The 13,350-nt window shown below is 48.7% G+C and overlaps 5 protein-coding genes and 1 long non-coding RNA gene across 13 annotated transcripts; 3 read left to right on the forward strand and 3 right to left on the reverse strand.

Moving 5' to 3' along the window:
• Positions 1-151: 151 nt before the first annotated feature.
• LOC136197874 (ankyrin repeat and SOCS box protein 5-like) lies at positions 152-1,140 on the forward strand. The gene is made up of 2 exons (XM_065987734.1): positions 152-875; positions 936-1,140. Exons 1-2 carry the CDS (start codon positions 152-154, stop codon positions 1,064-1,066), a joined length of 855 nt encoding a protein of 284 aa, XP_065843806.1. The 3' UTR covers positions 1,067-1,140.
• Positions 1,064-2,152, reverse strand: LOC136199598 (uncharacterized). The gene is made up of 8 exons (XM_065989831.1): positions 2,026-2,152; positions 1,926-1,974; positions 1,766-1,872; positions 1,635-1,716; positions 1,533-1,579; positions 1,425-1,487; positions 1,293-1,367; positions 1,064-1,243 (listed from the first exon to the last, which is right to left on the reverse strand). Exons 1-8 carry the CDS (start codon positions 2,026-2,028, stop codon positions 1,154-1,156), a joined length of 516 nt encoding a protein of 171 aa, XP_065845903.1. The 5' UTR covers positions 2,029-2,152; the 3' UTR covers positions 1,064-1,153.
• Positions 2,117-3,776, forward strand: LOC136199597 (fatty acid hydroxylase domain-containing protein 2-like). The gene is made up of 7 exons (XM_065989830.1): positions 2,117-2,250; positions 2,309-2,397; positions 2,457-2,560; positions 2,619-2,740; positions 2,799-3,004; positions 3,060-3,332; positions 3,393-3,776. The coding sequence occupies exons 1-7, from the start codon at positions 2,209-2,211 to the stop codon at positions 3,598-3,600; spliced, it is 1,044 nt and encodes a 347-aa protein (XP_065845902.1). The 5' UTR covers positions 2,117-2,208; the 3' UTR covers positions 3,601-3,776.
• Positions 3,708-5,583, reverse strand: LOC136199596 (epididymal sperm-binding protein 1-like). Its single transcript, XM_065989828.1, has 9 exons — positions 5,423-5,583; positions 5,282-5,368; positions 5,126-5,212; positions 5,008-5,050; positions 4,761-4,949; positions 4,529-4,702; positions 4,281-4,466; positions 4,027-4,224; positions 3,708-3,874 (listed from the first exon to the last, which is right to left on the reverse strand). Coding segments are annotated over exons 1-9 (1,095 nt in total). The 5' UTR covers positions 5,552-5,583; the 3' UTR covers positions 3,708-3,872.
• A 750-nt stretch (positions 5,584-6,333) lies between these two features.
• LOC136199594 (galactocerebrosidase-like) lies at positions 6,334-10,666 on the forward strand. 7 transcript variants are annotated; one of them, XM_065989827.1, is made up of 25 exons: positions 6,334-6,494; positions 6,551-6,683; positions 6,735-6,823; positions 6,893-6,943; positions 7,005-7,118; positions 7,174-7,212; positions 7,262-7,389; positions 7,442-7,559; positions 7,624-7,661; positions 7,717-7,841; positions 7,916-8,055; positions 8,117-8,206; positions 8,263-8,352; positions 8,409-8,550; positions 8,600-8,932; positions 8,987-9,063; positions 9,123-9,264; positions 9,319-9,380; positions 9,468-9,585; positions 9,640-9,695; positions 9,756-9,834; positions 9,888-9,980; positions 10,034-10,117; positions 10,186-10,412; positions 10,463-10,666. In XM_065989827.1, exons 1-22 carry the CDS (start codon positions 6,363-6,365, stop codon positions 9,974-9,976), a joined length of 2,385 nt encoding a protein of 794 aa, XP_065845899.1. In that variant the 5' UTR covers positions 6,334-6,362; the 3' UTR covers positions 9,977-9,980; positions 10,034-10,117; positions 10,186-10,412; positions 10,463-10,666. The 7 variants fall into 7 exon arrangements, with proteins under 7 accessions (XP_065845899.1, XP_065845895.1, XP_065845896.1 ...); XM_065989823.1 differs by having other exon boundaries at positions 9,888-10,117; XM_065989824.1 differs by having other exon boundaries at positions 9,888-10,117; positions 10,385-10,412.
• A 49-nt stretch (positions 10,667-10,715) lies between these two features.
• On the reverse strand, positions 10,716-12,700 carry LOC136199599 (uncharacterized). Of its 2 annotated transcripts, XR_010673101.1 has the most exons (4): positions 12,598-12,700; positions 12,343-12,544; positions 12,214-12,288; positions 10,716-12,168 (listed from the first exon to the last, which is right to left on the reverse strand). It is a non-coding gene; the product is annotated as an uncharacterized lncRNA (long non-coding RNA). The 2 variants fall into 2 exon arrangements; XR_010673100.1 differs by having other exon boundaries at positions 10,716-12,288.
• Positions 12,701-13,350: the final 650 nt, after the last annotated feature.

Below are 13,350 nucleotides of genomic sequence, written 5' to 3' on the forward strand. Positions count from 1 at the left end.
TGTACTGAAAGAGGAACGTCCTCTTTCAGCTATAATGTAGGTGTCTGTGTGGGATCCGGATAGTGACAGAATATACAGCATTGATTGCATAACGGAAAAAACGTAACAACATTATTTTGTATCATCACGTGGTTATTAATCCATTCTTCGAATGGAGTCGTCTTCGTCGGACCCATTCGGCTACTCGGACAGCTCCGAAATCGGCATCGGTGACTTGCCCAAAACGGAGCTCCAATACGCCGTCCTCGCTAGCGACGCGGTACGCGTTCGAACCCTCCTCGAGCGCGGCGACAATCCAAACGCCGTTTCATCCGATCGTCGCTCGCCTCTCTACATCGCGTGCAAGAACCGTAGCACGGATTGCGTTCGAGCGCTTCTCGCCGCCAACGCGAACGTCGACGCCTGCTTCTCGGACGAATCCGGCCATCCCCTGTACGCCGCCATTTCGCACGACGACCACTCGTGCGCCGAGCTCCTACTCGAGGCCGGCGCGCGCTTGGGCGTGCACGACGGGCATCTCTTGCTTCTAGCCTGCCGCGGGAACAGCGCCGAGTGCGCCGACGTCTTGATTCGTTACGGCGCGGACGTCAATTATCAGACGGCGGATTGGGGCGTCAGTTGCGCGCAACGTTGCTGCACGTACGGTCGAGACGGGGTGTTGGACGTCTTGCTCAAGGCCGGCGCTCCGATGGATCGGCGCGATTTTGACGGGGACACGCCACTCCATCAGGCGGTGTACAGCAAGCGGGAGCGATGCGCGAAGCTGCTCGTTTATCACGGTGCCGATCTGTTTGAGAGAAATCATCTCAACCAGAGGCCTATCGATTTGGCCGAGTGTACGGACGAAATTCGGAAAGTATTGAAGCAGGCAATGAGTAAATGCTTAGCTATTTTAATTAAAAAATGGTGCAATACGTTACACTTGACAATTTTAGGCAATCCGTGTAGTCTAAAGCATCTCTGTCGGCTATTCATTCGAAAAGCGATGAGCAGATCTCGTCTGAATGATATGAAGAGCTTCGACATTCCTCAATCCTTAATCGACTATCTCTTTTTCAAACGGTAAAGGAAAACATACATGTATTTAGTAATATCTTTACTTAGTGGGCTGGTATGGTGTATGCACTACAGTTAGTCCCAAAGCCTGCCATCTTCAGTAGAGACTCGTCTTCTTCATGATTCGCAAAAATTCGGCTTCGTTAATCTCACCATCCCCATCGCGATCAGCTTCATCAATCATTTCCTTAATTACATTAATTGTATATAGGTGCTGATAAAGATAACTATCGAACCTGAAGTTCTTCGTCGGTCAAGTTTTCTCCTAGTTCCTTAGCTACCCTTTTCAAATTCTTAAACGAGATTTTTCCCTACAAAACAGCCATTCACTGTTAGGATATGTCCCAGTATTTAAATGTATAACTAACAGTATTATCGTCATCAAACAACTTGAATGCTTTGAGTATTTCTTCCTTAGGATCCTTCTCAGCCTAAAGTCCTATAGTAACAAACGAAACGTAACGTCATATTAGTACCATTTTAGCTGTCATCAGATGAAGGAAGTCATTGAAATCTATAGTACCTAATAAAAGATCACAACAATGAATATTTAATAATTTTTATATAGGATTCGCTACCTTTTCCCTCTCTGTCGACTTCCTGAATCATTTTTCGAATTTCTTCCTTCTTCGGTTCGAATCCCAGCGCTCTCATCGCAACCTGCAGAGAAGAGGTATATAAAGCCAAGTCCTATTTTAGTAGCGTTCACTTTGAGCTCTTTTCCATCGATTGTTCCCGTTCCTTCCGTATCGAATAGATCGAACGCCTCTCTGATCTCCTGCTTCTGCTCTTCTGTCAGTTCGGGCGGTTTGGGGCCTTATTGAAGTCCTTGCAAGGGTCTAGCAACTCGTATTCCTCTCTCGCCTTACCGCCCTTTCTTCTAGCTCCCGTTAGTGCGCTTCTTTTGTAGCCAGACGCCTATCGAACGGTTCGGAGATCTCATAAGCTACTTAAACAGTCATAACGTACCATAGCGATACGCAAAAGCGATCCGATTCGAAGGTATCAACGTTGTCAAGCGGGCGAGCGCCGAAATCATATACGGGACGCCGATCGGAACAGTAAGTCAAGTCCCCCGTACGACGCTTAGGTAACCGGTCCTAACAGGACCTCGCGCTCAGTTTAACTTTGCCTAAGCAGCAGGACGAAGCTATGAAAGGAAAACCCAGCAGCGAAATTCAGCAACGCCAGCCGGTAGGGCCCAAAACAAAGACGACGAGCCTAAAAACCGACACGATATTCTCCATCGTAGGGAACTTTGATCGGCGACTTGAAGGGACCCCTAGCACTAGTAGCAGGAATAGTCGTCGTTACACTAGCGGCTCGAAACACCCTAGTGTGGTACGTTCGTCGCTTGGGGGCGCCCCACCCTAAAAAAATTATCCTTCTTCTTCTAAAAGGCACTTGGAAAAGTTCGCCGGCTCATCGCGAGATTTCTGGACGTCGCGATGGACGTACATCTACTCGCTCTTTGCTCAAGACGACTGGACGATGACCGTCTTCGGTAAGAGGAAGCGATCGTGGGCGTGTCTCCTTTTTTTTGTGACGCACTTCCACTACAGGAACCTCGATCTTCCTCGTGGTCACGTACTGGCTAGTCAGTCTCGCTTTCGGCGTCGCCGACCTGTCGGCTCGACCGTCAATCGCTAAACGGTACAAAATCCAAGAAAAGAAACATTTTCCGGTGAGAGCACGAATGACGTCACATAGATGCGCGCCATGACGTTTTCGCGCGCGCTTAGGTCAATTCCCGTCGATTTTTTCGCGCCATCGGTCTGGTTTTGCTGAATCAGTTCATCGGCGGCGTTTTTCTCGCCGTCGTCTATCCGTTGATGAAATGGCGAGGATGCCAATTTCACGGCGACGAATTGCCGACTTTCTATCGATTCGTATGCGAAGCGGTCGTCTTTCTTTTCGTCGAAGAAATCGGATTCTATTACACGCACAGGTATCTATAATTAGAATTTATTTATTTATTTATTTATTTATTTATCTATTTTGAGGTTGCTTCACACGGCGCTCTTGTACAAGCGCATTCACAAGATTCATCACGAATGGACGTCTCCCGTTGCAATTACGAGCATCTATTGTCATCCGATCGAATATATACTCAGCAACTTGATACCCATCTTGGCCGGTCCGCTTCTCGTCGGCTCTCATTTGGCAAGCATGTGGGCGTGGCTCTTCCTTGGCACTCTCAATACGATCAACGCGCATTCTGGCTATCATTTACCTTTCTTGTTCTCCAACGAGGCGCACGATTTTCATCATATGCGGTTAGAGAAAAAAATTAATTTGATAATATTCTTAATTGAGGGTCGATTGCTTTCTTTTAGGTTTAATCAGAATTTTGGCGTGCTCGGGATTTTGGATCGTCTTCACGGAACGGACGGCGCGTTTCGTCGCAGCAAGTCGTTCGATCGTCACTTCATGATATTCGGTCTGTCGTCGGCGCGAGAATTGGTTCCCGACGAGAATCCGTGCTTCGGTTGCGGCAACGGCGCCGGCGGCGGGGAATCGTGCGTGGAACGGGAGTCCGACTGAATCATTTTCAGCTACCCATAAATGCGCTACTACTAAAGGTACGTATCACATCAAACATAACAGAGATTGGTTTTGGCCCGTTGGTTAATAATGAATGCACACGCAACGCGCACACGATTTGATTTCTTTTTTTGGGTTCAAGCTGATATATTGCAAACGTAGAAGTGACAGATGGACACAGACACAACGTACACAGACAGAAGATCATATAATAGTTACCACGTACGCTACCACGTAAGCGGTACGGCGCCGGCGGTGGCGACCCCACGTCTCTCTGTAAACAAGATAGATACACAGCTAGTGGGAGGAATATACTAAGCCAGCCTTTTAGTAAAATCGATTTCTTTTGAGAGGTACATATAAAGACTTCTCTCAAAAGAGATCGCGTGGACTAAAAAACTGGCGTTGCGCTTATTTCGGTATTACAGCAACTCTTGCAGAAGCCCCAGTTTCCGTGCACTTCGACTTGACCCGCATTTGTACCGCACCACTGTTCGGGACGATCGTCCGTTGTTATGCAGTTGTAATGGAAACGATTGTCGAAGTAGAAGGGAAAGAAGCATTGGCCTTTGACCCCGTCGCCGGCCGATCCCCCGCACGTCGTAACGGCGTTCTTGTCGTTATCTGAGGAAGGGAGCGTAGGATTTTTCGTTAGAACATCGCCAATGTTCTGTATTCACCTTTCATAATGGGAGGACCGGGAGGACATTTGCAGTTGCCCCACTTGCTACCGTCGGTCATGCACCACGGCAGATCTGGCTTTTCCGCGTCGTAGGTCGTGCACGCGTGGTAGACTTTCCCATGGTATGTGAATGGGAACGTGCATGGCGCTCCGTTTGCCGTTCCTCCGCAGGTTCTAGTTTTACCTATGCGAGGAGGGCGCAGGGTAAAAAATGCGGCGACAGAGCGCCCGCTCGTTTGAGCCAACCCGAGTTGTCTTCTTCTTGGCAAAGGCAATTTCCGTATTTTTGGTGGACTTCGTAATTTCCCGGCGCGATTGAGCACCACGGCTGATCGTGATTGTCGCTCGTGCAGTTGTGCCATTCTCGGCCGTTGTAAGTAAAGGGAAAGACGCACTTACTTCCGGCGCACGTCGTAATGCCTTTAGAGAGACAAAAAACGATAAGGCATGCGAACTTCTTTTTTTGACGTTTTCGTACTCAATTCCTCTCCGGACACGCATTCGCAGTTGCCCCATTTTTGGTGAGATTCGTAGACTCCGCCGGCGGTGGCGCACCACGGTTGATTGTGTTGCAAGGTAATGCAGCCGTGGAATTCCTGCCCTTGGTAAATGAACGGAAACACGCAGTCTCGTTCGCCCTCTATTGCTGTCCCGCCGCACGTCGTCACTAGACGAAAGAACAACAGTAGATTTTGTTGCGCTTCTTTTTCCTTTAGTTTGCTGACCTTTCGGTGCGCCACTGGCTTCTTGAATAGCAGCTGCTATCTCCTATAAGGTTAATTACCAGGCGGTAAATGCAATTGAGCAACAAGTATGCGGAAGGGCGGTTTCGAAAACATTTACTTTCAAAGATGGCCCGACGTTAGGTTCCGCAGCGTCGTCAAACTTTGCCAGTTCTTTCACGGCAGATTTGACGGCGTCGGCGAGATCCTACGGACCGCGAACAAAGCCACGGCGAAAGGTAAAGCGATTCCGATAAAAAGAGAGTTGTCTCTTTGCCTTGAAGGAGGGCCCTGAAATCGGTTCTTGGGGATCGTTGAAGTTGGCTAGATGCTTCACGGTATCTTTGATAGCCGACGCTATTTCCTATGTCAGTGATCCTCGGTTTCACAGGAACTGAATAACTTCCTTCGTCGTTACCTGGACTGACGGACCCTGTTTCTCGTCCATTCGAACGAGGTCGTCCCCAACCGCCATGCCCTGTACGACGACAGCATAACACAGGACGCTGACAAAGACGACAAGGCTGAACTGTGACAGGCTCGGCATCTTGCCAGAGAGAAAGTGGCTGAAGGTTGCCCCGGTTTATGTCATATAGGTCTTCCAGAGTCAATAGACTAATCGTATTACTTACAGTTTATTTATAGCGAACTCATAATGGACGCTACTAGAAATTGAACTGGTGGTTTCTTCAAATGCACACGCACTACCTCTTGGGTATTGAGTTGATACTTCCAACGCCCTTTCGCCGGATGCTACGGTAGGGGTCAAGGTCCCAAGTGCACAGGCAGACCTCTCACCCTGGTAAATTAGTAGTACACTGTTAGTGTACATACAAAAAACGCAAAGAAATCATCTCATCTTTCACAAAATGTGTACAGGTATGAAAAAAAAAAAACACAATGAAATCCTTCACAGAAGTCTTTCTTGTGTCTCAGCGGTTACGAAGCTCCTATGTCGAGCTTTTCGATCGCCTCGCTAAGCTCCGCCTCCGCTTTTTCGTCGCGCTTTTCCTGCCTTTTCTTTTTACGACGTTCGTTCTTCTTTTGTGATTTCGTCTTCGTCGCCGTCGCCGCCGCTGCAGAATCTTCGGCGGCTTTTGTACGCGCTGGCTGTGCGAGGCCGGGTATATAGCCCTGGCGTTCTTCCGCGATTCGCCTCGCTTTAGTTTGATACACGGGGACCTCTTCCTGCGGTATGTAGCCCTCTTTTACCCGTCGCTCCTTTCTCCACGTTCCGTCGGGCCGCTGCGTGGCAGGTATTGTGTAGACTAATCGCTCGCCTTTCGCCTTTAGCGGAGTGTCAGAATCGGCCATGATAAATGAACTACAAATTTAACGCACGCTAAACCGGTCTTCTAATGTCGTTGCACGTCAAAATTGCGCTCGTTCTCGCAGCGATTTCCCAAGCGGCGCTGTCACAATACACTCTGGACGACACTTCAGGCATCGGGAGGCTATTTGACGGCATTGGAGGCCTCAGCGGCGGCGGCGTGAGTTCTCAGAGCCTAGAGGCCACACCTCTAATTTCTCCACCCAAAAAACACAGGCAACGTCGCGTCTTTTGCCCAACTACCCCGAACAGCAGCTCAATCAAATACTCGACTATCTATTCAAGCCAATGTTCGGCGCATCGCTGCAAATTCTCAAGGTGGAAATCGGCGGCGATGCCCAGAGCACAGGTCCGGGATCTAGCTCCCCTCTAACGGGAAATTCGTAAGAGCTTTCGCTAGACGGAACCGAATCGTCTCACATGCACAACGCGAGCGATGAGAATTATCAGCGCGGCTACGAGTGGATGCTCATGGTCGAAGCAAAGAAGGTTAATTAATTAAATTTTAATTAATATCCGGTCTGCAATTAGAAACCAAATATATTATTCTCATTGCAGAGAAATCCCAACATCAAATTGTATGGACTGTCGTGGGCTTTTCCGGCTTGGGTTCGATTGCATGTTAATTAATTAATTAATTAATTAATTAATTATTAGTTTGAATTAAAAGGTTGGCAATGGATCTGGAAGTCCGTTTAAGTTTCCCAATTTGACGAGCGAATATATTGTCAAATGGGTACTTGGAGCAAAGAAGCACTACAACCTCGACATCGACTACGTCGGGGTACTGCACTGGTAGAGGGGGAAAAACGAGACATTGCTCAGGAAGAATTTCTTAGATTTGGAATGAGAGGAGCTACGATTCAACTTACATCAAGGTTTGCAGAGTTTCTACTCAACTGCAGGCAGAGACGTTACATGTTGTAGACGCTGAGGGCTTCGCTCGATGCGAATGGACTTCAAAAGACTCGAATTGTCGCTCACGACGGTGGCTGGGACATCGCTGGAGATATACTCAAAGACGCCGACTTGGCAAAGGCAGTTGACGTCATAGGGTAAAATATCGGGGGGGGAAATGGCGCGTAGGAACATTTTGTGTTTTGATAGTACGCACTATCCGGGCACAAACAGCAACTCGGACGCCGTCAAGACGGGAAAACAACTCTGGGCAAGTGAAGATTATAGCACGTACAATGATTTGAAAGGCGGCGGATGCTGGGCAAGGGTAAGAGATTGAATTTTAGACGCGTTCGTTTCTCCTAAAGTCTCCTCACTTCTTCTTAATCTAGATTCTTAATCAGAACTATGTCAACGGGCAAATGACCAGGTAGTTCTGATAATAAATGCCGCATATCTAATATGACCTGGGTGTACGACTCTAGCACTATATCGTGGAATTTGATTGCTAGCTACTACGCCGATCTTCCTTTCTATCGCGACGGACTCATGACAGCCGTTCATCCGTGGACGGGCCACTACGAAGTGGAGAGTCCCATTTGGGGTTCAGGTTGGGAGATTGCAGCTTTGCATGAAGTCTTTCTTTCTATCTCTCTCTCTCTCTCTCTCTCTCTCTTCCTTTAGCTCACACGACCCAGTTTACTGAGCCTGGCTGGGCGTACTTGAAGATCGGCTCGGGTGCTGGTCACTTGGATAAAGGAGGCAGCTACGTGACGCTGCTCTCGCCCGATAAGAAAGACGCGACGATTGTAATCGAGACAATGGTGAAATATTTCCTTCAATCGATTGACTCTCATTATTAATTAATTAATTAATTAATTAAAGAGTCACGATCATTCGACCTGCATTCGTCCGGGGCTTCCCAAATACGACGTGTCGCCGCAGACGGCTATGTTTCAATTGAAAGGAAGCCTCGTACGATCTGAAAACCTTTTTTTGTTGTTCCTAGTCTATTCTACGTGATCTCTCAGGCCGGTATCGAAAAATTGAGTCTGTGGAAAACCCATCACGACTTCAGCGGCAATTCTACGGTCTTCTTTGAAAAAATGGACGACGTCAACGTGAGATACGAAAAACAAATAATTTGTATATATCTTCACATTGCATTCGTGTCTAGGTCAAAAACGGCCAATTTTCATTGAATCTTGACGTCGACAGTCTCTGGACGCTGAGCACGACTACCGGCCAGCAGAAAGGGAACTACTCCAACGTGCCGGCTTCCGCTCCGTTTCCGCTTCCCTACAGCGACAATTTCGACAGTGAGCCACGCATATGGCGTAAGAATCGATTTACTACTCTTCTGCCTAGGTTACGCCGATTTCAGCGAAGCGTCGAATTTCGCCGATCAATCGGGCGTCTTCGAAATTTTCGACACGGGCTCGTCGTCGCGCGGCAAAGTGATGCGTCAAGTCGTGACGGAACGTCCGATTACGTGGTGCGGCGACGCCAACCAGCCGAACAGTCTAATCGGCGAAAAGAGCTGGACGGACGTCAACGTGACGGTCGACGCGATGGCGGAGACGAACGGATCCGTTTTCGTCGCCGCTCGTTTCAGCACCGGCGGTTGTCACGTTGCCTCGGCAACGGGTGTCTTCTTGTGGCTGAGCTCCGAGGGTCCTTTTACGGTTACCACCGACTTAGGTAGAGGGATCGTTTGGATTTATTTTCAGGGCGTGCTATTGGGTTTGTTTCTAGCCGGAAAGTCGGTCATTGGTCACGGTGATGGGGGCGGTAAAGCGGGCCAATGGTTCACGCTTAGTCTTCACGTTCATGTCCGTCTCCTTGTGGGACTTTTATATGCAAATTAATTAATTAATGGTTTTTTTTAAAGGGGACGAGTGCCGTTGCCATGATCAACGGGAAGATGGTGTTTCAAACGACGTCGCTTCACGAAGCGAGCGGATGGGCGGCAATAGGAACGGGGTCCTTTGATTACGCCCAGTTCGATAATTTTTCTGTTCAGTCTGGGGCCGGTACGCAGGCAAAGGCAATGCACGTAGATAGTTTTGCTGATGTTCCTTTCCTAGTTCCCTGTCCCGCACCCGCCGCTGGACAGAGCGTGATCATGAGCGGTCATTCAGCCAATGAGGTAGGAAACAAGCTTTGGCACATGGGGGTTCCTAGAGAAAGATGCTAAAATGTAATTCACCGACACTCCTCCCCCTGGCCCTTCTAGATGTGGATGATGAGCGAGAAGGGTGTTGTTCAATTGGCAAACACGTCCTTCTGCATGGACGTGAACGGAAAGACGTCGCGAGGCTTTCCCAATATCGTCATCGAAGCGTGCAATGCGAGTAAGGACGGATCATATCGAATATAGATCTGTCTGAAAACGAGCAACTCAAAAGGTTCGTCTAGCCAAATGTTTGTCTACGACGCGGATCATATGAAGGTCACAAACAAGGTTTAGTGGTGCACTGCAACATTTTTGCTACTGTGTTAACTGCTTGCTTTTTTTCTATAGGCGGCAGGGTTATGCCTAGACATCATGGACGAGGACACGACCGAAGGAAGCGAAGTCGAATTGTATGCCTGCAATGGAAGTAAGTTTTTAATTTATTAATTAATAGATTCTCTAGTCTTGTTCCTTTTCTAGATTCGAATCAACAGTGGACTATCTCAACAACCGCTGCCGGCCTCATTACGACGTCGCTGGACGACCTCTATGCTGCTGTCTGTGGATGAAACGGTGGGACCTTTATTATTTTTGTTTCACGTGAGTAGAAAATTGTCAATTCTCAGCTGTCAACGTGCGTTAGTAGTGCTGTTGCACGTGAGTCGTAAACGCGAACTCCGCGTGGAAGTACGGTGCACCCGCTGCGTCAGGTGAGTCGGGTTGCTTCGCAGTTAAAGCGTAAGGGAAAGAGCGGAGGGTCCTACCCGTATTTTTGAAGTATGATGCTGTTGGGCGAGATAAGATGATGCTCGCCTTCGTGCAACCAACTCGCTTTGTTTGCCAACGTTGTTTTCGTGCGTTGAGAGTTCCTAGAGGCCTTCAACCGCCCGAAATTCGGCGCATTGGTCCATCGTTAAAGAGGACACAAAAAGGGGACCACGCCTAATTAATTAATTATGAAATTTTATTTGCGTCAGGCTCAGGGGTTCACTGTCACAAAGGCAGGTACTATCGTTTTCCTCCGCCGTCGCGTATTAATTCTTGTCTCCTTTTAGGAATGTGTTGGATCTTCTGAACTTTTTCATACCTGGAAACTCTCTGGGACGTCGTGGAAGGACAGAAAAGCGGCGTTGTAGCTTTTTTGATACGCCAGTTTTTTTATTTAGTAGATGTAGCGTAGCGGCGACACCTGTTTGACAGGGTCCTGAGCATGACCCTCCATTAGATTTTAAACTGCTCCGGGATCTTCTGCCGTAAAAGGTCTCATGTGCACGAGAAATAGGCGCGTCGCAAGCGTAGACGTATAGGCACATTTTTCTTTATTAAATAAAACCCGGAAGTAAACCGGAAACTTAAAAAATTTGCGCATGGGTTTCTCTTCTTTTGCTGTCCACCTGCACAGACCGCGAGGGTCCGTGCAGGCTTCAATTGGGTGGGGGGTCAACCTCACTACTCCCCCGTCGGAGTTAGAGCCTGTTTAGTCTCCCGGCTCGGACGCCTGGGACCGGCAGCCCTCGGATGTGAGTGCTGCCGGCCTGATTCCAGGGGGACCGCTATTGTAACCCACCGCGTCTTGCCCAAGTGGGGTGGCAGTTTATCACTCGTACCACTGGAGTAGGGGTTGGGCTCCCCTGCGTTCAAGCCACTTTTAACCTCTCTGGCTCAAGAGTTGCGGCCAGTTTTATTTAGTCACCTCGAGGGCCCGGAGGTGAGTGTGCCTAGAAAACAAAAAAAAACAGTTACGATCAAACGCACAGAACCTGAACAGAAAATAAAGCGAGGAATCTTTTGTGTTCTCCTGTTGATGACGTGAAGTTTGTGAAGCGACACAGCGCGCATCACTTCCTTTCGTTCCCTTAGAGCATTGGATGAATTTCGTCTAAAATCCACAGAGAATTCTGTACCACACTACTTACTAGCTTCAACGTTTTTGTTGACTAGACACTCAATCATCTTTTACCCAGATCCTGAAATTGTCGTTTGATGATGAGTGGCTTTTGCGTCATTGTCGCCGTCGTTGTTGCTACAGACGACGGAGCGGCGGGATGTCTCGTCGTCCACGACGTAGAGTCTTGGTTCCGCTGGCGCGGTGACTGTGACAGCCAAAGGCGGCGGCGGCAGTTTCGTTTTCGTGGGGTCGTGTCGACGTCGCCGTTTGTCTTGCTGTTGCGGCACATTGAAGAAATGAAGCGACGCTGGCGGAGGGAAAAAAGTGACGTGTCATTGGATCTTCGCGTTGCAGCGCTTCACGGAGCCAATACAGCATCAGTTGAATCCCCGTAATAAAATAATAAGATATTTGGCTAAGGCGCTCCCTTCTCCCTTTTGAGCTTTCTCAATCTTTATCAGCCAAGAAACTCTAAAACATATCGTACAGGAGGCCCCCTGCACTTGCAACAGCTATCGTCAATGGATCGAGACCGAGATGATCGCAATTGAGCGCCGTCGTCGTTTCGTCGGCTATCGGGGCTTTTTTCGCCAAAGGCGGCGGCGTTTGATTCTTTTTCTCCTCCGCAATCTGCCGCACATGCGACGAAAACGGAGATTTAACGGCATTCGACTTGAGCGAATGTTCGTAGGGTAAGTGAAGGTAAATCCCGGACAAAATGATTTGTCTCTGAAGGAGCCGGACGTCGTGGAGCGTTTGGTGAAGCGCTTGGACGCGTATAAAGAAACGGTGGTGCCGTCGCGAAATAGAGCGCTCGATCCCAAGTCGAATCCGAAGCTGCGTGGAGGCGATTGGGTCCCGTGGGAATAGTCGCTGTCGATTGTACGAACGCTGAACATTATTTCGTTAGTGTTATACCATATGAATTCAATTGTCTTTTCTTCTCTGTCCAACCCGGATTTTTCTCAATTTTCTTCGGCCATGCTTTCTATTCTAAAAATACCTTCTATAATTAAATTAAAAATATTGATTCTTAATTAAAAATACCTTGATCGTTGATCGCTTCGTTCGATAAGCCTTTCTACTTTGTCCTCGAGGGTCTCTTCGCTCTCGATGACGTCATCGGAAACGTTATCGGTCTAAAACTCTTCTATTGGCTTAGTTCGCGATTCGATTCGCGTTTTCCTAAGTCGATTGATAGAGATAGAAGACAGCTGTAGGTGCTTAACGTTCGTTTGACGCGATTTGGCTGAGGAACGAGCTCGATAAGATAAATCGACGAGCGCGATTGCGTTTTCTGACCTAAAGGCGGCTAGCGGAGCTTGGTGAGAACATCAGCGGCGGCGAAATAGCTGAACGAACAGTTGCGGCGGGCATACGGCGCTTTTTCTGCTGCTATTTCGCCGATCTTGAAAAAAGCGAAAGCGCGCTAGGGGACGCGAATTTGCCGCGAAAAAGAGCGGCGACAAACGAACGAACGAATAAGACTTACCTTTACTAAAAGTTTACATCGTCGTTCACGTTATCTTCTTCGTTTGCGAGGCGTGAAATCTTGCACCACCAACGAAATCGTTATGCAATCAATAACCAAAACCGGTATTCAAACCGGTTTTCGTTTCGCGCCTCTATGTTACCGACCAACCAGAGCGCTAGGCGAGCCTCACGTGATCGCAACGGACCAATGAGCGCGCTGGGCGGGGTTACGCTGTTCATAAGCGAAGTGCACACCGATTTTCCTTCAGTTGCGGCTGAGGGTGGGTGCGACGCGGTTCGCCGCGTCTCATCCTTGAGAGGACTGGCTCGGGAGATTTGACAGAAGGCAAGTGAGGATAGTTGGAACTCAGCGTGGCCCACGGTTAAATTCCGTGCCGGAGCCTGTAGGCAGGGCGATGGGGGGCTTCGGCCTCGGTCTACGCACTGGGCAGACGGATCGTCCAAGGTCTTATTGTCGTCAACAAGTACGGCCCGCGCTAGGCTCGAGCGGGCACGACTTGGAGGGGGTGTTCAACTATGGTCTGGTTGCCGGCACTTTTCTCACCCGAACGACGCGATTAG

This window comes from Oscarella lobularis, chromosome 1, assembly GCF_947507565.1.
Source record: "Oscarella lobularis chromosome 1, ooOscLobu1.1, whole genome shotgun sequence".
Lineage (NCBI taxonomy): Eukaryota > Metazoa > Porifera > Homoscleromorpha > Homosclerophorida > Oscarellidae > Oscarella > Oscarella lobularis.

Excerpts from the sequence above, each read along its gene's own strand:
- LOC136199597 (XM_065989830.1), top strand. The coding sequence starts at position 2,209 with ATGAAAGGAAAACCCAGCAGCGAAATTCAGCAACGCCAGCCG. Across the intron at positions 2,741-2,798 it reads AAGAAAAGAAACATTTTCCG|GTCAATTCCCGTCGATTTTT; the intron begins GTGAGAGCACGA and ends GCGCGCGCTTAG. Across the intron at positions 3,333-3,392 it reads CACGATTTTCATCATATGCG|GTTTAATCAGAATTTTGGCG; the intron begins GTTAGAGAAAAA and ends GCTTTCTTTTAG.
- LOC136199598 (XM_065989831.1), bottom strand. Across the intron at positions 1,717-1,765 it reads TCGATGGAAAAGAGCTCAAA|GTTGCGATGAGAGCGCTGGG; the intron begins GTGAACGCTACT and ends TCTTCTCTGCAG. Across the intron at positions 1,368-1,424 it reads TGTTTGATGACGATAATACT|GGAAAAATCTCGTTTAAGAA; the intron begins GTTAGTTATACA and ends GCTGTTTTGTAG.
- LOC136199596 (XM_065989828.1), bottom strand. The coding sequence starts at position 5,551 with ATGCCGAGCCTGTCACAGTTCAGCCTTGTCGTCTTTGTCAGCGTCCTG. Across the intron at positions 5,213-5,281 it reads TTTCAGGGCCCTCCTTCAAG|GATCTCGCCGACGCCGTCAA; the intron begins GCAAAGAGACAA and ends CGCGGTCCGTAG. Across the intron at positions 4,950-5,007 it reads AGCCAGTGGCGCACCGAAAG|TGACGACGTGCGGCGGGACA; the intron begins GTCAGCAAACTA and ends TCTTTCGTCTAG.
- LOC136199594 (XM_065989821.1), top strand. The coding sequence starts at position 6,363 with ATGTCGTTGCACGTCAAAATTGCGCTCGTTCTCGCAGCGATTTCCCAA. Across the intron at positions 8,056-8,116 it reads CGATTGTAATCGAGACAATG|AGTCACGATCATTCGACCTG; the intron begins GTGAAATATTTC and ends AATTAATTAAAG. Across the intron at positions 9,265-9,318 it reads TTCTGTTCAGTCTGGGGCCG|TTCCCTGTCCCGCACCCGCC; the intron begins GTACGCAGGCAA and ends TTCCTTTCCTAG.
- LOC136197874 (XM_065987734.1), top strand. The coding sequence starts at position 152 with ATGGAGTCGTCTTCGTCGGACCCATTCGGCTACTCGGACAGCTCCGAA. Across the intron at positions 876-935 it reads AGTATTGAAGCAGGCAATGA|GCAATCCGTGTAGTCTAAAG; the intron begins GTAAATGCTTAG and ends TGACAATTTTAG.